This window comes from Carcharodon carcharias, chromosome 11, assembly GCF_017639515.1.
Source record: "Carcharodon carcharias isolate sCarCar2 chromosome 11, sCarCar2.pri, whole genome shotgun sequence".
Classification (NCBI taxonomy): Eukaryota; Metazoa; Chordata; class Chondrichthyes; order Lamniformes; family Lamnidae; genus Carcharodon; species Carcharodon carcharias.
Window position 1 is genome coordinate 44,211,933 of NC_054477.1, and position 23,078 is coordinate 44,235,010.

General features: G+C 46.1%; 1 protein-coding gene across 1 annotated transcript in view; it reads right to left on the reverse strand.

Moving 5' to 3' along the window:
• rxfp2b (relaxin family peptide receptor 2b) overlaps window positions 1-23,078 on the reverse strand; it is a 192,897-nt gene that overhangs the window by 37,182 nt on the left and 132,637 nt on the right. The window contains exons 15-16 of the mRNA XM_041198672.1: window positions 9,713-9,942; window positions 3,535-3,945 (exon numbers count right to left, since the gene is read on the reverse strand). Of these exons, the coding sequence (XP_041054606.1) occupies window positions 3,535-3,945; window positions 9,713-9,942 (641 nt within the window). The remainder of the gene's footprint in view (window positions 1-3,534; window positions 3,946-9,712; window positions 9,943-23,078) is intronic.

A 23,078-nucleotide genomic window follows, 5' to 3' on the forward strand; every position in this document is an offset into this window, starting at 1 on the left:
GGATTTTAAAATCTGTTTTTATTGCATTTAAATTCTTCAGCTCCCTGAGGCAGCTTTCATTCCTTGCTCCACCACGCCTGTGCTGACTTCAGCACTCACCCTCCTCCTGCCCCCATCCCAGCAGCGCTGAGCCTTTCAGCGTGCGTTTCACGCTGGCTAGCCGTTAATTGGCCAGCCAACGTGAAATTGCGGTCAGGGGCCGATTGCGGTCAGGGTTCCGTTCCCTGGCCACTTCCGGGCCCGCCGATCACAGGCACCCACTGAACTAAAAATCCTGCCCTTTGATTTTCAAAGCACACATCTGGTCCATATTTGGTAAAATGAGAACATCAATCCCATTTATTTTGATTCTCTTCATAAATCAACAAATGTTAAATGGAATTGCTCCAACGCCAATAGAGTAGACTTTTGTCCACCACCTGGTCAGTTAACTAGTGGAGGAAATCACTTACCCAAATGGGAATTGGGTACATTCTTTAAAGGATGGCTGATCCAGCTACCACTACCTCTGAAGTGAAGACATTAATCTACATTAACAAGTAGATGTATCTAATCATACTCAGAAAAATCAGTCAGCTCACCTGAAATTCATGTTCGGAGCCCACCTGCTCCTCCTGGCCCCACAAGATATTGTGGGTCAATGCTGTACCAGGCACCTGCCACTTTTGCAATTGCAACACATCTACAAACTTACCTAGCAACTGGGTGGATTGCTAGGCTATTTCAGAGGGCATTTAAGAGTCAACCACATTGCTGTGGGTCTGGAGTCACACGTAGGCTAGACCAGGTAAGGACAGCAGATTTCCTTCCCTAAAGGGTATTAGCGAACCGGATGGGTTTTTACGACAATCAACAATGGTTTCATGGTCATCATTAGACTTTTAATTCCAGATTTTTATTGAATTCAAATTCCATCATTTGCTGTGGTGGGATTCAAACCCAGGTCACTAGAGCATTACCTTAGCCCTCTGGATTACGAGTCCAGTAACAATACCATTATGCCACCACCTACCCATGGATGTGCTCATTTTCCTGGCAGCTGCTAGGATTCCTACAACACCTCAGTCCAGGCTGCCTCAGATCTTCACTCCAACTGCCAAATTGCATAGATGCATCCTGGAGATCAAGAGAAACCCCTTCAAGAGATGGCTACTGACCCCTCTATAGGAGTCCAAAACAGATGCACAGAGCAATACAACCGATGCCACCTGTTCAGCAGGGCAACCATTAACCAGGCCATCTAGCTTCTGAAGATACAATTCCAGTGACCGGGTGGTAGCTTCCAATGCAGTCCTGCAAGGGTTTCGCTCACTGTGATGATCTGCTGCGCTCTCCATAACATGGACCTCCAGAGAGTTGTGGTCATTGAATATGGTGAAATCCTGAAAGGAGACAGCTCAGTGGGGGAGGAGAAACAGGAGGTGAGAAAGGACCAGGAACAGGAGGCGAAGAGAGTTGACACTGAACAGGGAGGTGTGCCAGCTGTGTGACAAGGTAGCCTGCTCCTGCCACCCTCCAGAAGAAGACCTCTCTCCTCTCCCTTATGGCCTCCATCATTAGATCCAGTTAGGTATCAATGAATGCTAGGCCTTCAGCTCCTCTGTGGCATTTGCTTCTTTCTGATGAAGTTGAAGGCTTTTGCACAAACTGCAAATCTGTCCTGCAGGACATCCTGCAGCCTCATTGCTGGCAGCTATGGGGTGTCTACATGAGCACTACGCTTCATCTGATCCACCTCTGTTTCCATCCCCAAAGGCTGTAAGTGGACAGGAAACCCATCTCCATTTCAATTAAGGGCACATCCCATGAAAATCTGAACTTAAATCAGTTTCCCACTGGAGGAAGGCTTCTGCCCCAAAAAATATGTACATAGGGGAACTTTATGGAGGTGAAAGGGGTCCTGACCACATGGCTGGAAAGCCAGCAAGCGACCTGCGTTGCCTCTTTGGAGAAGGCCCGACAGCATTGCAAGCCAATCAGGCAATTGAGAGGTCCCCGGGACTTTTCCAAGCGGTCAGAACCACAGGGGCAGGAAGTCATGTTCACTGACAGCTTTCAGCCAATTGGAGGCCAGCAGCTCCTTTGGTCAGCAGTGTCGCTGGGGAGGCATTAGCTGTTGCTGGAGCAACACCCACCGGGGGCCCAGGAGGGCGAAGCGACCCAGGCCAGAGGTAAGTAATGGCGGGAGGAGTTTCATGGAGTGGGGCTTTTAAAGGAGGAGAGGAAAGGTATAGAGGGGGTCAGCAACAAGAGCAGGGAGTTTGGGTCTCAGCGGGCCATGCCCTTCCCGATGTCAAATCCCTCAATCAGGCACTGAGTGCCGTCGAACAAGGGACCATCCCCCACTGGGAGAACACAAGCAACACGCACAGGTGAAGTCATTGTTTCTATGTTAGCAAATATTGAAGCCACTTTAATTGAGAAGTAAATATCAAGATAATTCCATGCTGTTTATTTTCAAATTAAATAGGCGGACAGATCTCAGTTCAATGGCTTATTTGAAGGGCAGCACCTCTGGCAATGCAGTATCACACTAATCGCTCAGTTGCATGCTCAAGTTGTAGAGTGGGACCTGAGCCTGACAGATGGGAAAATCTATGGCAAGAAGACTACTTTTGCATATTTTCATTCCACTGCCCAGTTCTCATTCTCTCCCATCACATGCAATCTTTTTGATCAAGAGTGGTGAGTTTTTGATCAAGATTGTGAGATGCTTTATTATTTTCATCAGAAATGCTTCTGCTATTTAATGAAATGTTACTTAACATGGATTAATATCTCTAGTAACATATTTGGGAGAGCATTTTCAGATGAATACTTTATAGTTCATATGTTTTCATGTTAAGAAATAAAGAATTTGCATCTATATAGCTCATTTCACTTCTTGTGGACATCCCAAAATGAATTGTAGACAAATACAATAGCTAATTTGTGTACAAGTTTCACAAACAGTAATGCCATAATAACTAGATAATCGGTTTTAGTGGTGTGATTTGAGAGATAAACATTTACCAGGACACCGGGAGAATTCACCTGTTCTTCTTCTAATAGTGCCACCATATCTGCCTCAGTCAAAAGATGACACCTCTGACAGTGCATCAGCCCATCAGTATTGCATTGCAGTGCTAGCTCTAAAGTTATTTTGTAGGTCTTAGTGGTTCTTGCCTAGGAGTACCTCACTTTTCCTTCCTATTTAACATACTATATAGTTTGCTGCCCCAATAATGGACTTGTGAGATGCAAATGTTAGCCATGTTTGAGAATCTTTAATTTCAATTTCGATTCAATTTCAATTTATTGCCCGCATGGAAATTCATTTTGGGCACATTACTTGTTTATTAAAAAACATATTAAATGAAAAATAACAATAAAAAGGAAGAAAATTATCCTATCACAAAAGTCTGAAATTGAATTGAAATTGAATTGTTTGAGAATCTTTGCTTTACTTGTGTCTTGTACATCTAGCCTGCTGTAATATTTCTAATGTCCTGAACAGACAATAAAATTAATCATTAAAAAATTATGAATTCATACCAAGGAATATTCCAATAGAATAGCCTTTAGCAGCATCCTTTTCAACTTGGTCTGCATGAAGAGGAAAGCAAACTCCATTTCTTCCATAGTAGTTCCCAAATGTGTCTTCATTCCAGAGTGGAATTATAGCGATAGTAAATCCAACAAGCCAAATTGTAACATGTGTTATCAAAGTCTGGTGCTTTCCTGGTTTGATATTACTGAATGGAAAAACAATGACAATATACTTTTCCAGGCTCAGATACGTCAATAACAGAACTGAGACCTCAGTAGAAAGCATGGCCAGAAATCCTATCATTCGACACTGGATACTGTCCATCCATAGCTGTGCATGTCTGTTGTACTCTCCGCGATATTTGACATCGAAAATTCCAACAAAGAATAGATATACTCCCATCAGGCAATCGGCACCTTGTATATATAAAAGGGAGGCATACATCTTTCAAACATGAAATATTTGTATCTTGTAGCAATATCATCAGTTACAAATTTAGTAAAAAGAAAGGAGTGTACAAATGTTCATTATCTAGCCCTCTAGATATATTGGGCTGGTTACCTATGTCTTGTGGTCTAAGAACAATTGTTCCCTGAGCACAAAGCACAGAAAAAAATGTTGGTGACTATTGATGCTGGGTCTCCCCACTCTGAACTTTCAAACTTTCCCAGGATTAACTGGGCCTTCCCATTAGGAAGAGGAGAATAAAGTGGCTGCACTTACAATGGCGAAGGATAGGTACTCCTGTAGTAGTGAGGTGGACGGAGCCATATCCAGATTTGCTCTGCCAATAGAGTCATTCTTTGCAAAAAACTGCTCATTTCATGATTAAATTAAGTGGTCTCTTAACATTTATATTGTTCAAATTCTTTTGAAAAATATTGATGTATAAATGTAGTTTTCGGTCTCATTAACTGCTTTAAAGTATGTGCATGGGATAGGGCCATTTCTGGCATGACCAGTTTGTATGCTCATCCCTAATTGCCCTTGAGAAGGTGGTGATGAGCACTGCAGTTTGTGTGATGTCGGTACACACACAGTGCTGTTAGGAATAGACTTTCAGGATGTCAACCTAGCAACAATAAAGGAACGATGATATATTTCCAAGTCAGGTTGGTGTTTGACTTGGAGGGGAGCTTGCAGGTGGTGGTCTTCCCATGCACCTGTGCTGTTGCTTTTCTGGGTGGTAGAGTTTTCAAGATTCAAAGGTGCTGTCGGAGAAGCCTTGGCAAGTGGCTACACTGGTAGATGGTACACACTGCAGCCATGGTGCACTAGTAGTGGGTTGAGTAACTGTTTAGGTTGGTGGATGGGGTGCCAATCAAGAAGGCTATTTTCTCCTGGATGATGTCAAGCTATTGTTGGGGCTGCATCCACCCAGTTAAATAGGGAATATTCCATCACACTCCTAACATGCCTTGTGGATGGTGGAAAAGCTTTAGGGAGTCAGGAGTGAGTTACTTGCCACAAAATACCCAACTTCTGACCTGGTCTTATAGCCACAGTATTTATGTGGCTCGTCCAGTTAAGTTTCTGGACAATGGTGAGCCCCAGAATATTGATGGTGAGGGATTCAGCAATTGTAATGACAGTGAATGTCCAGGGGAGGTGCTACTTCTCACTTGTTGGAGATGGTCATTACGTGACAGTTGTGTGACCTGAATATTATTTGCTCCATACCAGTCCAAGCCTTAATATTGTCCAGGACTTGTTGCATGTGGGAATGGACTGCTTCATTGTCTGAGGAGGTACAAATGGAACTGAGCATTGTGCAATCATCAGTGAACATCCCCACTTCTAACCTTAAGATGAAGGACAGGGTATTGATGAAGCAGCTAAAGGTAGTTGGCCTGCAATAAATACTGTGGACAATCTCACAGCAGGGAGGGGAGATGAGCTGCAGGGTGTCTGGAAAGAGGGGAATGGAGAGGCCAGGCAGAGAGGGAGCACATATGGGTCCCTTGAGGAAGATGCCCACCTTCCTGCAGTGATGTCCTGGGACTAAGATGACAGACCTCCTTTATGCTGGTATGATTTCAGCAAATGTAGAACTCTCCCCCTGCTTCTCATTTACTTCAATCTTACTAGGAGTTCTTGATGCCACACTCAGTCAAATGCTACCCTGAATTCAGCTTTTTTGTCCATGTTTGGACCAAGGCATTAATGAGCCCTGGAGCTGGGTGGTACTGGTATAACCCAGGGAGTGGGACTGAAGTGTTGTCGGGGAGGGACAGTTTTTCGGATGACAGGGCCCTCCCCAGCATCTGAAGCATGAGCAAGGAATGCACCCTTGCTGATCACAGCAATCCCGCAGCTGTTTAATGGTTCGCGGTGCATCAATTGATTTGAAATGGGATTTCTGCCCTTCACTGAGTCCTGCCTTACAGGACTAGTGACCAATCAGATTGGCCTGCAGCTCTGTAGTTCCAGCAGTGCCACCGGCAGCAGTGGCCAGGACAGAGATCATATTTAGCAGCCAGATTCTAAGTACAGGAGTCTTGGGCTAGGTAAGTTTTTTATTAATTCATTCATGGGATGTGGTCTTTGCTGGTTGGGCCAGCATTTATTGCCCATCCCTAATTGCCCTTGAGAAGGTGATGGTGAGCTGCCTTCTTGAACCGCAACAGTCCATGTGGTGTAGGTACACCCACAGTGCTGTTGGGGGGTGGGGTGGAGTTCCAGGATTTTGACCCAGTGACAGTGAAGGAGCAGTGATATATTTCCAAGTCAGGATGGTGAGTGACTTGGAGGGGAACTTCTAGGTGTTGGTGTTCCCATTTATCTGCTGCCCTTGACCTTCTAGATGGTAGTGGTCGTTGGTTTGGAAGGTGCTGTCTAAGGAGCCTTGGTGAATACCTGCAGTGCATCTTGTAGATAGTACACACAGCTGCTACTGTGCGTCAGTGGTGCAGGGAGTGAAAGTTTGTGAATGTGGTGCCAATCAAGTGGGCTGCATTGTCCTGTACAGCATCAAGCTTCTTGAGTGCTTTGGGATCTGCACTGATCTTGGCAAGTGGGGAGTATTCCATCACACACCTGTTTTGTTCCTAGATGGTGGACAGATTTTGGGGAGCCAGGAGGTGAGTTTCTTGTTGCAGGGTTCCACAGCCTCTGACCTGCTCTTTATATGGCTAGTCCAGTTCAGTTTCTGGTCAATGGTAAGTCCCAGGGTGTTGATAGTGGGGGATTCAGTGCTGGTAAAGCCATTGAATGTCAAGGGGTGATGGTTAGATTCTCCTTTGTTGGAGATAGTTATTGCCTGGCACTTGTGTGGCACAAATGTTACTTGCCAATTGTCAGCCCAAGCCTGGATATTGTCCAGGTCTTGCTGCATTTGGAACGGGATTACTTCAGTATCTGAGGAGTTGTAAATGGTGCTGAACATTGTGCAATCATCAGCGAATATCCCCAATTCTGACCTTATGATGGAAGGAAGGTAATTGATGAAGCAGTTGAAGATGGTTGGGCCAAGGACGCTACCCTGAGGAAATCATGCACTGATGTCCTGGAGCTGAGATGACTGATTTCCAACAACCACAACCATCTTCCTTTGTGCTAGGCATGACTCCAGCCACTGGAGATTCCCATTGACCCCAAAACATAAACAGAATTACCTGGAAGAACTCAGCAGGTCTGGCAACATCGGCGGAGAAGAAAAGAGTTGATGTTTCGAGTCCTCATGACCCTTCAACAGAACTAGGTGAATCCAAGGAAAGGGGTAGAATATAAGCTTATATCTGCTTATATTTTACCCCTTTCCTTGGATTCACCTAGTCCTGTTGAAGGGTCATGAGGACCCGAAACGTCAACTCTTTTCTTCTCTGCCGATGCTGCCAGACCTGCTGAGTTTTTCCAGGCAATTCTGTTTTTGTTTTGGATTTCCAGCATCTGCAGTTTTTGGCTTTTATCCCATTGACCCCAGTTTTGCTAGGGCTCCTTGATGCCAGACTTGGTCAAATGCGGCCTTGATGTCAAGGGCAGTCACTCTGACCTCACCTCGGGAGTTCAGCTCTTTTGTTCATGTTTGAACCAAGGCTGTAATGATGGCAGGAGTTGAGTGGCCCTGGCGGAACCCAAACTGGGCATCAGTGAGCAAATTATTGCTAAGCAAGTGCCACTTGATAGCACAATTGATGACCCCTTCCATTACTTCACTGATGATCAAGAGTAGACTAGTGGGACGGTGATTGGCCGGGTTGTATTTGTCCTGCTTTTTGTGTACAGGAAAAACCTGGGCAATTTCCACATAGTCAGGTAGATGCCAGTGTTGTAGCTGTACTGGAACAGCTTGGCTAGGGTTAGAGCAAGTTCTGGAGCACAAGTCTTCAGTACTATTGCTGAAATATTGTCAGGGCCCATAACTTTTGCACTAACCAGTGCCTTCAGCCATTTCTTGATATCACATGGAGTGAATTGAATTGGCTGAAGACTGGCATCTGAGATGCTGGGGACCTCAGGAGGAGGCCGAGATGGATCATCTACTCGACACTTCTGGCTGAAGTTTGTAGCAAATGCTTCAGCCTTATCTTTTGCACAGTTGTGCTGGTCTCTCCCATCATTGAGGGTGGGAATAAATGTGGAGCCTCCTCCTCCAGTGAGCTGTTTAACCATTCACCACCATTCATGATTGGATGTGGCAGGAGGTTTCCTTGCCCATGTTTGACCTGATGCCAGAGAGTTCATGGGGTCCAGAGTTGATGTTGAGGGCTCCCAGCAACTCCCTCCTGATGTATACCACTGTGCTACCACCTTTGGTGGTCCCAGTGGGACAGGACATACCCAGGGATGGCAATGGTGGGACATTATCTGTAAGATATGATTATGTGAGGCTAACTATGTCAGACTATTGCGTGACTAGCCTGTGAGACAGTTCTCCCAATGTTGGCACTAGCCCCCTGATGTTAGTAAGGAGGACTTTGCAGGGTCAACAGGGCTGAGATTGCCATTGTCGTTGTCGGTGCCTAGGTCGATGCCGGGTGGTCCGTCCGGTTTCATTCCTTTTTTAAGACTTTGTATTGGTTTGATACAACTGAGTGGCATAAGAGTCAACCACATTGTTGTTGGTCTGGAATCACATGGAGGTAAGGACTGCAGATTTCCTTCCCTAAAGGACATTAGAGAACCAGATGGGTTTTTACAAAAAATGACAATGGTCATGGTCCTGGTCAGTCTTTTAATTCCAGATTTTTATTGAACTCAAATTCCACCATCTGCCGTGGTGGGATTTTAACCTAGGTCTCCGGATTACTAGTCCAGCGATAATAATACTGTACCATCACCTCCACAAGTACAGGCAATCTCACAAAAGGGAGGGGAGGTGAGCCCCAGGGGGTCTGGGGAGAAGGGCATGGAATGGCCAGGTGGGGTGGGGTACCACCTATGGGGCCCCTTGAGGAAGACGCCCACCTTCCTGCCCGAGGCCTGAGTGCGCTAACCTGCTAAGCCTTCCCCTGCTCCTGAACGCCTCCTGCCAGCCACAAAATTGAGGCTGGGCAGGAAATGTCCCTTAATGGTCAATAATTGGCCGCTTAAGAGCCTCAACTGGGGCAAGGGTGGGTGGGCTATCCAAGGCCTCCAATCCCCATATAAAATTGCAGACAGGTCAAGGGCAGCAAATTTGCCAGTGGGGGACTGTAAAATTCTGCCTATGGTAACTGTTAGATAGATGCTCCCTTACTGTTAGATTATTGACTAATTCAGGTTTATTGCTCAGTACCAAATCTAAGATTGCATTATTCCAAAAAAATTTAACTTCTTGTGGATTGGACTGGCTCTAGGTCTGGACACTCATGATGGCCCCCATTTATGCCATTCAAATGGTTGGTATCCCTCTTTACATTTTGACTATCACCTTTCAAAGTTATTCCAAGACCCTGTAAGGTCATGAGTGTAGAAACTCTCAATGGATAGAGTTCCTGCCATTAGCCACACATATACCTCCTCTAATGAGGGTGCCCCCATAAGGATGAACAGAAATTTAATCTTTTATGAAGTCACATGAATGCTAATGTTTTCAGGTCCTAACTGCTTTGGCCCTTTCTACCCCAGTTCCATTGGAGATGTAAAGAGGTATGCCAGAATAACCAGATAGCAGGATAACATGACAGATCTGCAATACAGAAAGCTTTACTGGCTGTTTTTTTGAAATACATTTATAACTTTGAAAAAAGCAATTATACTTACAACATAAAATTTTTATAGACATAGCATGAAGTTTGTTTTCGGCTCTAATAAGTGACCTCATAAAAATGACGAAAAGGTTTCCAAAGCAAGTAAGACAAGCTATGACCCAGACAAATACTCTGAGGATGATGTTTGCTAGTAGGTCTTCAAAGGAAGATATGCCATCTGTATTTGGTTGGCAACTGCGTACACGAGGAGAATATGCACAGTACTGAAATTTATTGAAGTATCTGTTAAGAAAAATAGCACAAACCACATTACGTGATAAGTATGTCCACTGTTAGCTGCTACATTTTTGAACATTTTGTCAGAGAAGGTATTTCCATTGAGTCTATGAAGTGGTATTAAAATTTCTGTGGAAGCCATAGAAAGTCTACATAGTTTCAAATTTGTTTTTTCACTTGCCCAAATGCAAAACATCAGTCAAACACAATAGTCAATATCTAGTTTTTCCTCATTAAAAACCTGGGCAAATACTTTGAACTTAGTTTAGAACCTAACAAAATTGCACAACTTTGAAACCGTGAATGTCATTTCAATAATGGTGACAAAATTTAGTTGCCAATTTGACATAACAGTTATAATGATCTGTTAACATTTCTCAAACAGTGGATCACCACTTAACCGTTTTTGGAAAAGTTTGTCAATGCAGTTTTGGAACATACAACTTTCATGGACAATGGCTTAACCACAATTGAGCAAATTCTGTTTTACAGATAGTAGAATTTGTTGGGGAGAAACATGAACAGATTTTTGCTGGGTAATGACAGGCTCCAAATGTGCAAAGGACTTAGCAAACATAGCTACTGAAGGAATGAAAGTGTGTTAACTACTCAGGAGTTAGCTAGTGATCTGGATATGAATTTGAAAAGGAAAGATATGTATTGCTATGGGAAAGAAGCAAAAGAGTAAGAATAAATGGATTACATTTTCAAAGAACCAGCACAAGCACAATGATAGAATGGCTTCCTACTGTGCTGTATGATTCCATGAGATAGGTAGGAGGAATGGCATGAATATTACAGGTATATTCAATGGTGCTTGAAGGATGCCCAGAACAAGGGAATTTGAAGCACCCTCCTTTGAATGCAGCTCAGCATTGGGAGGTTTGAATTCATCAATTAGTATATAATAGCAGCACAGGCCATAAGGACATAAAGAAAGTGATATTTGAGCTTTGCTGAAAAAAGAGACATGCTATCAAAGCTTTTTGTCTTGCACTCACTAGGATAGCTTGCAAAAAATTACCAACAGTATATAGATGGTGTTGCTTGGGATCCCCTCTAGGCCCAGCTCTTGCAAATATCATCATTGGTTTCCACAAGATTATATCTTTGATGGAATGACACTTAACCTCCTCTCCATTGCATATTAGTGATATGTAGATGATATGTTTGCTATATTTGAGTTCCCAGTTGCATGTAAGAACTTCTTTACACGCTTTAATGGGTTTCATCCTGTGCTCAAATTTATCTTTGAAATGGAGAAGTCAAACGAACTCCCTTTCCTCAATGAGTTAGTTGAGAAATCTGCCATTGGGTTCTCTATTACTGTCTACCATAAGCCTACCTTCACTGGTCAATGTACATGTTGGAATTCCTACAGTTCCATGCATTGTAAGATTGGCCTTAGCAGCAACCTTATAAATAGGGCCCAAGCCATTTACTGACCATGCAAGCTTGATGCTGAAATAGGGTGGGTCAAAACCATCTTGAGGCATAATGGCTACTCTGATCAGATCATTGCTCACTGTATATTGTGAAAACTCATGAACAGGCTTAAGACTGCAACTTCCTGTCCTGAAAAGTGCCCAGCCTACCTCAGATTACCCTGGAAGGGTAAGCTGTCTCAAAAATTTGTGCAATAAGTGAAGCTAGCTGTTGCACACTGTTACTATGCAGTAACAACACAAGTGGTATTCTCCACTAACATGATGCTGCCATCAAGCCAAAAAGATGTTCTGTCCATCACACAATGAGCAATGTGTTATATGGATTTCAGTGCCAGTGTGATTCCAGGTACATCCCAAAGATTGGTTGATTGTATCAAACAGCACATATTTTTAGCTGTCCAAAAAAGACAAAGTATTGACCATACCCAATCAGCCTGTGCTTGCAAAACACAAAACATAGGCTGGAATTTTCCAGCCCCAATGGCATGAGCGTCATGGGGTGGGGAGGGATAATATGGCAAGAAGGCCAAAAATCGGTCTTAAACCATTGTGAAACCAGTTTGCAATTGTCTGCTCCACCCATAAATGGCGGGCCATATTTCCCACCACTGCACACCAGGAACATCATTTTAATACATTTGCATCTAATTATAAGCCCTGCATGCCAGAATCATTCCCCCATGTCAAATTTACTGCTATGTTGGTGTGACTTTGGAACGGTGTGCTTCATGATTGCCTTTAAAAGGTGTGCACTTGGCGACCAGAACTTCGAGAGGAACTCGGAGGTAAGCGCACACAACCATGCGAACCCTCATGAGCATTGCCCGTAGGACATCAAGGAAAAGCCATTCGCGGGGGACCCTGGCAAGTCACTTTTTCCCAGCCGGCTTTCAGTGCAGTGCCAGGGCAAGGGCTCCAGTGTGGGTCAGGCCAGGGAAGATGGTAGGCAAGGCAGCACAGACTGAAGGAAATACTCAAGCACATGCTGGGGGGTTAGGGGGCATGGCAGCACAGACTGAAGGATTTACTCAAGCACGTGGGTTGGGGGAAGGGGGTGGGTGAGGGAAGCAGCTACACACTTGGAAAAGCTGGTCAAAAGTGAGCATTCTTCTGCAGCTGAGACCGTTCAGCTGCAGTTCCATTGACACGCTTGGAGTTTAAGCTTTTCTGCCCACTAAAACAACGCAAAAGCATGAAAGTGCCACCACATGCTCCAGAACGTTTCACCGCTCGGGCGCAGACTGCAAATTAATGTGCGTTTTACGGGCAGTAGAACAATTGGTCAACTGGACAAGTTGTAAAAATGTCTTGCAAAAGGTGGCCATGGCGCAGTCACCTGCTTTACAGCCCCTTGCAATGTTTTGATTAAGATTTGGACCAGTATCCATTACGGCTCAAGCTAACAGCGCAGCCTTGCAATGTGTGTTAGAGAATGCCTGCACCTGAGCTGAGAGCACAGCATGCAGTCCAATGGCTGAAGATGTCGCCAATCAGTCAAGTGGAGTGGGGGCAGAGGGGGAGGGGTTTCAGACAGCCAATGAGTACAGTGAATATTGGCCATCCAAGTGGTGGCCAGCACTCTCCTGCATGTGTGAAGGGGCCTTCTGACATAACCAAAGGAGGTTCTCTCTTTGATCCTGCGGGAGGATAACAACAGGATCATGGAGCCTGGTCATTTAGCAGTATGCCTCATGGTGTAAAGAGACCAGAGAAGAAGAGGAAGAAAGTGGCAGAGGTGCCTGGCTCGGCAAAGGGAGGAGCACCTCCCTCAAGGCGAAGGGACGGCAGGGCCTACAGCACATGAAGCTGAAGATCCACAGCAAGCCATCGCTCATAGGAGCCTCGCTAGACTCAGAATCTATAGATGGCGCCTGTCATTCCTGCAGATGAATGAGAACTAGTGTCGTTGAGGACTGGGCATGTCTAGGGAGCTGGTCGGTTATATATGCCATCTGCTGCAGGGTTTGGTGCCACAGGGATAGAGAGGGCATCCACTGCCAGTGGCTATGAAAGTGACCACAGCGTTCAATTTTTACACCAGTGGCTCCTTCCAGGGCTCCACAGGTGACCTAGAGTCATAGAGGTCTACAGCACAGAAAAAGGCCCTTCAGCCCATCGAGTCTGCGCTGGTCGAACAAGTACCTAACTATTCTAATCCCATTTTCCAGCACTAGGACCATAGCCTTGTATGCCATGGCATCTCAAGTCCATATCCAAATACTTATTAAATGTTATGAAGGTTTCTGCCTCTATCCCCTTTCAGGCAGTGAGTTCCAGATTCTCACCACCCTTTGGGTGAAAAAATTCTTCCTCACATCCCCTCTAAACCTCCTGCCCCTTACCTTAAATCTAGGCCCCCTGATTATTGATCCCACCACCAAGGGGAAAAATTCCTTCCTGTCTACCCTATATGCGGCCCTCATAATTGCATGCACTTCAATCATGTCCCCCCTCAATCTCCTCTGCTCCAGGGAAAATAACCTGGTTTATCCCTTCCTCCCTTCTTGAATAAAAGTACCACATTGGCTGTCCTCCAGTCCTCTGGCGCTTCTCCTAAAGCCAGAGAGGTATTGAAAATTATTGCCAGTGCCTCTGCCATCTCCTCCCATGCCTCACTCAACAGCCTGGGATACATTTCATCCAGGCCTGAAGATTTATCTACTTTTAAGCTTGCCAGACCACTTAGAACCTCCTCCCTTTCTATTCTAATTTTTTTCATTATATCATAGTCCTTCTGCCTGATTTCCATACCCACGTCGTCCCTCTCACTTGTGAATGCCGACACAAAGTATTCATTTAGAACATGACCTACATCTTCCGGCTCCACACACAAATTACCACCATGGTCCTTAATGGGCCCTGCTCTTTCCCTAGTTATCCTCTTACTCTTAATGTACTTGTAAAATAACTTTAGATTTTCCTTTATTTTACCTGCCAATGTTTCCTCAAGCCCCCTTTTTGCTCTCCTAATTGCCTTGTTAAGTTCCCTCCTACACATTCTATACTCCTCTAGGGGTTTTGCTGTTTTGAGCCCTTGGTAAGTGCCATAAGCCTCCCTTTTTCTCTTCATCTAATCCAAACCCTAGATTTGTTAGTCCCACCCATTGTCTTTACTGGAATATGTTGTTCTTGTACGCTCCCTATTTACTTCTTGAATGCGTCCCGCTGCTCAGATGCAGATTTACCTAAAGGCAGCTGCTCCCAGTCCACTCTGGCCAAATCAAACCTGATCTTATTAAAATCAGCCTTCCCCCAATTTAGAACTCTGATTTCTGATCTATCCTTGTCCTTTTCCATAACAACCTTGAATCTAATGGAGTAATGATCACTATCTGCAAAATGCGCCCCCACTGATACCTCTACCACTTGACTGGCTTCATTCCCTAAAATGAAGTCCAGGACCGCCCCCTCTCTTGTCGGATCTTCTATGTACTGACTTAAAAGCTCTCCTGGATGCTTTTTAAGAATTCTGCTCCCTCTAAACCGATCACACTATGATTAACACAGTTAATGTTGGGGAAGTTGAAATCCCCCACTATTACTACCCTATTATTTTTACACTTCTCTGAAATTTTCCTTCATATCTGCTCTTCTATTTCCCTCTGTCTAGTTGGGGGCCTATAGTACACTCCCAGTAATGTGATTGCTCCGTTTTTGTTTTTCAGTTCTACCCATATGGCTTCATTTGAGGAGCCTTCTAAGATGCCATCCCTCCTCACTGCTGTAAGTGATTCCTTGATCAATATTGCGATATGCCCTCCTCTTTTACCTCCTTCCCTGTCTCGCCTGAAGACCCTATATCCTGGAATACTGAGTTGCCAGTCCTGCCCCTCTCTCAGCCATTTCTCTGTGACAGCAATGACATCATACTTCCATGTGTTAATTTGTGCCCTCAACTCATCTGCCTTATTCGTCAGCCTCCTTGCATTAAAATAAATACCATCCAACCTTGCCAAACTCCCTTGTGCCTTAACTGGCCTATAATTTCTATGCCTTCAGGCTCACTTACTCTCTCTTCTAATTTTGGCTGTGAATCTCCCCCTGCTGAACCCCCTTTCAGGATCCCATTCCCCTGCCAAGTTAGTTTAAACCCTCCCCAACAGCACTAGCAAACCTCCCTGCAAGGATGTTGGTCCCGTTCCAGTTCAGTTGCAACCCATCCGCCTTGTACAGGTCTCGCCGCCTGCAGAAATGGTTCCAATGTCCCAGAAGTCTAAAGCCCTCCCTCCTGCACCATCTCTCCAGCCACGCATTCATCTGGACTAACCTCCTTTTTCTTTACTCACTTGCGCATGGCACCAGAAGTAATCCAGAGATTACTACCTTTGAGGTCCTGTTTTTTAATCTGTTCCCTAGCTCCCTAAATTCTGCTTGCAGGACCTTGTCTCTCTTTCTACCTATGTCGTTGGTACCACTATGTACCACAATCTCTGTCTGTTTGCCCTGCTCCTTTAGAATGCCCTGCAGCCGTTCAGTGACATCCTTGACCCTGGCACCAGGGAGGCAACATACCATCCTGCAGTCATGTCTACAGCCACAGAAACGCCTGTCTGTTCCCCTTACTATCGAGTCTCCTACCACTATTGCTCTTCCCCTCTTTTTCCTCCCACTCTGTGCAGCTGAGCCACTCACAGTGCCATGAGCGGGGCTGCACTCCCCAGAGGAACCGTCACATCACCATTTTCCAACACAGAAAAATGGTTCTCGAGTGAGATGCACCCTGGGGATTTCTTGACTACCTGCCTGACACCTTTCTTCTGACTGATAGTCACCCATTCCCTCTCTGTCTGCACTTCTGTAAGATGTGGGGCTGACCATGTCTAAAAAAATGCTATCCACGAAACTCTCAGGCTCGTGGATGCACCTCAGTGCCTCCAGCTGCCGCTCAAGGTCCGAAACTCGGAGCTCAAGTAGCTGTAGCTGGTGGCACTTCCTGCACACGTGGTCGGTCAGAGCACAAGGAGCATCTTGGACTTCTCACGTGTTGCAGGTGGTACATAACACGGGACTGAGCTGCCCTGCCATGCCTCTAGTTGAAAAAAAAAACCCTTACTTAAGTTAAATACAGTAAGAAAATGTTAAATTATTTATGTACCCTAAATAAAAACTGGAACTCTTACCTTTCCTTAGCTTAATATATTTTAAACTGGAGAAAAAAAACTTACCCACTACTCACCAATCAGCTCTCACCTTTGTGCTGACATCACTTCTTGAAACTTCACCTCACACGTGCTGGTTCTGATCTCTCTACTGCTCTCTCGCGCTGTCTTGTAATGTCACTCTTGTTATTTCCACCAAAAACTGACCGCAGGACACTCTTCCCAGACTGCTTCACCGCAATGCTGACTGCAGGACACTCTTCCCAGACTGCTTCACAGCAATGCTGACTGCAGGACACTCTTCCCAGGCTACTTCACTGTGATGCTGATTGCAGGACACTCTTCCCCTCCTCAGCCAGGTCCTCCCCACATTGCAGCACCAGGTTTCCTGTTTGGGATCTTAAGCCTCTTTGCACAATTGTATCCAGAAGATCGCAGATACCATCTTCACAAAGCCACAGGCCTTTGTGCATTTCACCTGCGATCAGGAAAGCCAGGCAGCAAGAGGTCATGGGATTTGCAAAAATCTCTGGTTTTCCACAGGTGCAGGTGCCATTAACTGCACTCATGTGGTGCTTAGATCTCTGTGGCAACAAGCAGTCAACTATGTCAATTGCAATGGCTTCCACTCGCTGAATGTTCAGCTGGTGTACGACCACCAGAAACACATCCTACAGATCTGCGCATGATTCCCAGGGAGCGTCCACAGCTCCTACATCCTTAGCAGGTCTCAGATCCCTGATATCTTCCAGGGTCCAGAGAGGCTGCAGGGTTGGGTCCTTGAGAAAAGGGCTACCCAAAGAGGATGTGGCTGATGACACCGGTAAGGTGGCCTCAGACTGCAGAGAGAGGTGGTATAACGAGGCTCATGCCATGATTCAGACTTTGGAGCAAACAATAGGCATTTTGAGAATGATGGTCCAGTGCCTCGATAGGTCTGGTGGAGCACTGCCATACGGTCCTGAGAGGGTGTCGCGCATCTTCATAGCTTGCTTGCTTTCCACAACCTGGTGCTGCAACGTGGGAAGGACTTGGCTGAGGAGGAGATGGAAGAGCTGCAGGTCTCCTCCGATGAGGAGGATGTCGAAGGGGATAACGGCGATGAGGTCCTCGAAGGTGAGGATGAGGGGGATGAGGCCATCGCACTGGTCAGATGAGGCAGCCGCATTCGGGAGGCCCTCGCAGCTGCAAGATTCATGGAAGATGCAGTGGGGACAGTCTTGACATCCTCACCTTGCATCTGTGAACATTGGATTCCTGGTTGATGGCAGCGCACATACACTCAGTGCTCAGGCTTATGTTATGGAGACACAGCAGAGGCCCGGATAATCGCTAGATTCCAGGAGGATGATGAGAACATGCAGTGAGAACACTCCATAGATCTTCACATAATCTCTATGAATATCTGACTCCTGCCTGGCTGAGGGAAGCTCGCTTGCGCTCTGTGATCAGGGTCATATCATGGAGATGCAGGCATGAAACTTTAAATGCACCTGATCCTTTGTCTGCCTTCAGCACCTAACCCCTTCAGGTGCACAGCATCACCGGTCACAGATGCTGAAGAGATGGGGGGGCGCCAGCCCCAACTCAAAGGTGCTGAGAGCACAAGGAGAGAATGACAGAATTTTGTGATGCCTGTCCACAACATTCTGGCAACAATAACAAGCAGCATCGAGGTGCAGGCATCAGTAATGTGTCCACTGAGTGTGACGCCGGACGATCACTTTGATCTGAAGGTTACACACGGCACAGGGAAGAGGCCGTGGACTGAGGCACCTGCCTTTAACATATGCAGGAACCAAGGTTTCACATCCGAGTGACACGAACACTGCTCATCATAAAAAGGAGCCATCGGCAAGGAGACATACTTGGAAGCTTAGCTACAATAGTGAACATTATGTACAAAAGATTAACACCATTGCCCAGGTTGTCCAACTACATCTTTTTACCTTCCTAACCCTGCCGCTATGTCTTTGTGCTCCCCTGACATCCATAGTGGAAGTGGAGGCAGCTTGCTGACAGCTACGTCCTGTCTGTGATGACCCTGGTGGGCATCCTCAGGAAGGCTGCGACCTGGAGGGCCCCAGCCTGCTTTCGGGGACCCGCTGCGTGGTAGTGGCATTCTCCTCGGCCTGTGGAGATGAAGCTGCTGGAGTCACAGGAAGAGGGGATTTGGATGTGCCAGACTCTCCTGGAGTCAGCTGGGTGGATGGCTCTGGGGTGTGCATCTACTGATCCTCCTCCCAATGGGTGCCTGAGGGCCCCTGGCTGACTCCTTGAGGAAAAGGGGAAGCTGCAGTGAGATTGAGCTGTCCCAAAGCCCTCTCAGGTTGACACTGTTGGAAGCCAACTATGGCTTCAATGGTGGAATTCAGTCCATGCAGCAGCGTAGGATCTATTTTTTTTTGAAAAAATACTTTATTCATAAAATATCTGAAAGAACACTACAAAACATTTCTAAATCGCCATCACAAAAAGTGCAATCAGGTTCAATTTTACACATGGATCACGAGGTGCTTCAATACAATCAATGAATTTACAATCGTTTCAATATGGTCATTACAGACAGTCAGACAATGGTATTGGAGTTATCAGCATACATCATGTTGCACTCTGAGGTGCTTCAATACAATTAGTATTCACTGCAGACATTCATTGTGAGCCGTACAGCCCGAGGGCCTCTCAACAGTTCCCAGCCCCTCGGTGCACTACGGCAGAAAGGTCTTAGACACGACCTTTCCCCATTGCGCCTTTGCGGCGGCTGCCCCAAGCTTTAGTGCATCCCTCAGCACGTAGTACTGGACCTTGGAATGTGCCAGTCTACAACACTCGGTTGGGGTCAACTCATTGCACTGGAAGACCAACAAGTTTTGGGCAGACCAAAGAGCGTCTTTCACCAGGTTGATGATCCTCCAGCTGCAGTTGATGTCTGTCTCGGTGTGTGTCTCTGGGAACAGCCCATACAGCACAGAATCCTGTGTCACAGAACTGCTCGGGATGAACCTTGACAGAAACCGCTGCATCTCTCTCCAGACCTTCTTTGCAAAGGCACAATCCATAAGGAGGTGAACAATGGTCTCGGCCCCACCACAGCCACCTCGAGGGCAACATGCAGAGGGAGTGAGACTCCCGGCATGTGGAAAGATCTGACGGGGAGGGCCTTTCTCACCACCAGCCAAGCTACATCTAGGTGCTTGTTGGAAAATTCTGGTGATGAGGCATTCTGCCAAATGACTTTGACAGTCTGCTCAGCAAACCATCTGACAGGATCCACCCTGCAGGGCCTCTAAGACTTATCTTGCCGACCACTGCCTGATGGACTTGTGGTCAAAGGTGTTTCTCTGCATAAATTTTTCCACGAGGGACAGGTGGTACGGCATGGTCCAACTACGTGGAGCGTTCCACGGCAGCGTGGCCAGACACATCCTGTGCAACACCGAGGACAGGTAGAACCTCAGCACGTAGTGACACTTGGTGTTTGCGTACCGAGGGACTACACACAGCTTGATGCAGCTGCACACTAAGGTGGCCATCAGTATGAGGGCAATGTTGGGCATGATGTTTTCCCCCCTTATCTAGAGGCTTGTACATCTCGTCCCTGCAGACACGATCCATTTTCGACCTCCAGATAAAGCGAAAGATGGCTCAGGCGATCGCCATTGCGCAGGAGTGTGGAATGGGCCAGACCTGCACCACGTACAGTAACAGCGAGAGTGCCTCACATCTGATGACCAGGTTCTTACTCGCAATGGAGAGGGAGTGTTGCTCCCACATGCCCAGTTTTCTTTGCACCATAGACACTCGCTCCTTCCAGTTTCTAACACATGCCCTGGTCCCTCCGAACCATATCCCCAGCACCTTCAGGCCATCAGCCCTGATGATGAAGGGGACAAAGGATATGTCAGCCCAGTTCCCAAAGAACATGGCCTCGCTCTTCCCACGATTTACCTTGGCTCCCAAGGCCAGTTCAAACTGTTCGCAGATGTGGATCAGTCTGCACACTGACTGCGGATCCAAGCAGAAGACGGAGACATCGTCCATGTACAGGGAGGCTTTGAGCTGAGTGCCTGCACTGCCTGGGATCATCACTTCTCTTATGCCCATATCCTTCTTGATGGACTCAGCAAAAGGATCTGTGCAACACACAAACAGGACAGGGGAGAGAGGGCAGCCCTGCCTGACTCCAGATTTAATAGGAAAGCTATCTGATTCCCACCCAGGCCACTGCCATTCACTAATTATCTCTCCTTGCTTTCGCAGGTACATCTGGGAAACAGCCAAGGGAGTCCACGACCCAGGTCTTTGACTCAAGCTTCAAAGACACCTCAGAAGAGGAATCCGCTGAAACCCTCATTGAAGAGCTATCACAGTGCTCACCCACACCCTCCAGTTGGATGACTCTGTTTTCCAAGTCTGAGGACCTTGATGTCAGACATTCCCCAACCAGTCTGCGACCTCTCCTTTTTGTTATTTGCTAGCTTGTCCTGCATGAATACAGATGGAGAGTGTAAGCAGGATGCCTGCCAGGCCAGGTGAGAAGGATGCCTGCCATGTGTGAGTGGTGAGTGGTGCCATGGTTGAGATGAGGACACAATCCACAGGGCAGATGAAGGTGGTGATGTTGAACTTGTATAAGGCAATAGTTAGGTCTCAATTGGAGCACAACATCCAGTTCTGGGTGCCATAGTTGAGGAAGGATGTGAAGGCTTTGCAGAGATTACAGAGGAGATGCACAAGAATGATTCCAGTGATGAAGAACTGTAGCTCTGAGAATAGTTTGGAGAGGCTGAGACTCCTCCTTGGAGAAAAGAAGGCTGAGAGGAGACTTGATAAAGGTGTTCAAGATCCTGAGAGATATGGAGAGGGTAAATACTGAAAACATCAAGAACTAGAGGGCACAGATTCAAAATAATTGGCAAAATTGTAAATGTGATGCAAGGAAAAATTTTTTCATCCAGAGGGTGGTTGGAGTCTGGAACAAATTTCCTGAAAGGGTGGTGGAGGCAGGTTCGATTGAAGCATTCAGAAGGGAATTGGATTAGTACCTGAAAAGAATGTGCAAGGTTATAGGGATAGGGCAGGGGAATGGACTAGGTGGAATGCTCTTTCAGAAACCCAGTGCAGACTTGAGAGGCCAAATGGCCTCCAATTGCACTGTAAAGATACTGTGATACTGTAAAGGCATTGTGTGTGTGTCAGAGTGAATGGTGATGTAGCTTGAACAAGCAGTGAGTGAGATCACTGTGGATGTGTGATGGGTTTGTGAGTGTGTGAGTTGAAAGTGATGAGAAGAGTGACTTACCCTGGCAGAATGGAGGAGATCATTCATCTTCTTTCAGCACTGCCACTGGTTCCCATGCTGGATCTGTCACTTTTCTTGCTGGTCTTCACCAAGAGCCAGGAGGCGAGGACTTCATGGTGGGCCTCCATTGTGTCCAGTAGGCGCCCAAGGGAGGTGATGCTAAATTTGGGGGCTGCATGTTTCCTCCCTTTGGCAGCCATGACTTTGCAGCAGCTTCCAATCCCTTAGAGAGTGCTAGCTCTGTGCAGGGGCATCTTTAAATATGGCACCTAGATTACTGAAAGCCTGAGGTGACGGCGGATCAGAGGCCGGCACTCTGGTGTGTTTCCTGTAAATGCTTTATTAATGAGGCAGGATGCGCCGGGAATGCCAGTGATGGGACAATATAGCGCTAAAACCCGCCTTTGCAGCAGGTAAAACACCCTTTTTTCCCACCTGTTACCACAGTTTGTGCAAAGCTGCAACGATTCCGCCCTTCAGTGTTCAACACTAGATGTGATTCCACAATTGGACAATACCTGTTAAACAATTCTGATTATGCTAAGAATTACACTGAAAACCAATTTAAGATTGTTAGTTGGGCTCACAGTGTGGCTCACGCATGCTAGAAGCGGACAGAAGGAACATGTCCATAATTATAGCTTTTTCAACAAAACAGAAGCTTTGGGAACTGGAGTTCTCTGGTTCATTCCCCAGGGCAATACCTTGACCAATCAAATCAAGCTGCCAGTTTGAATTTGAACAAAGCTGGACAGTTATGTCTTCCATGCTGCAATCTCCATGGCAACACCTCCACTAATCAGTGTCCACTTGCCAGCCAATCAGCACTCTCTATTCATGAAGTATAAACTGTTCCCATGTTACTGTTGGTAATTTCTTGCGAACTATCCTAATGAGTGCAAGGAGAAAAACTTTGATAGCATGCCTCTTTTTTCAGCAATACTCAAGTTTTTACTACTAAATGTCCATAAAGTAATATTTGTTAAATACCAGGCAAAGATACTGCACTGACAAAAAGAAATGTTAGCAAGGATATAACAAGTAAGAATGAAAAAAGCTGCAGGAACTCAGCAGGTCAGGTAGCATACGTAGAGAGAAACAGATTTAACATGTAAGGTCGACGACCTGGTGAGTTTCTGCAGCTTTTTTGACTTATTTCAGTTTTTTAGCATCCACAGTGTTTTATTCTTAATACAACAAGTAAGGTACTTTAATTTAAACTAGCCTGGAAATGCAGATAATTTTGCACTAACAATGATGGGAAAGAATGGACTGCAGGAATTTCCATGGGCT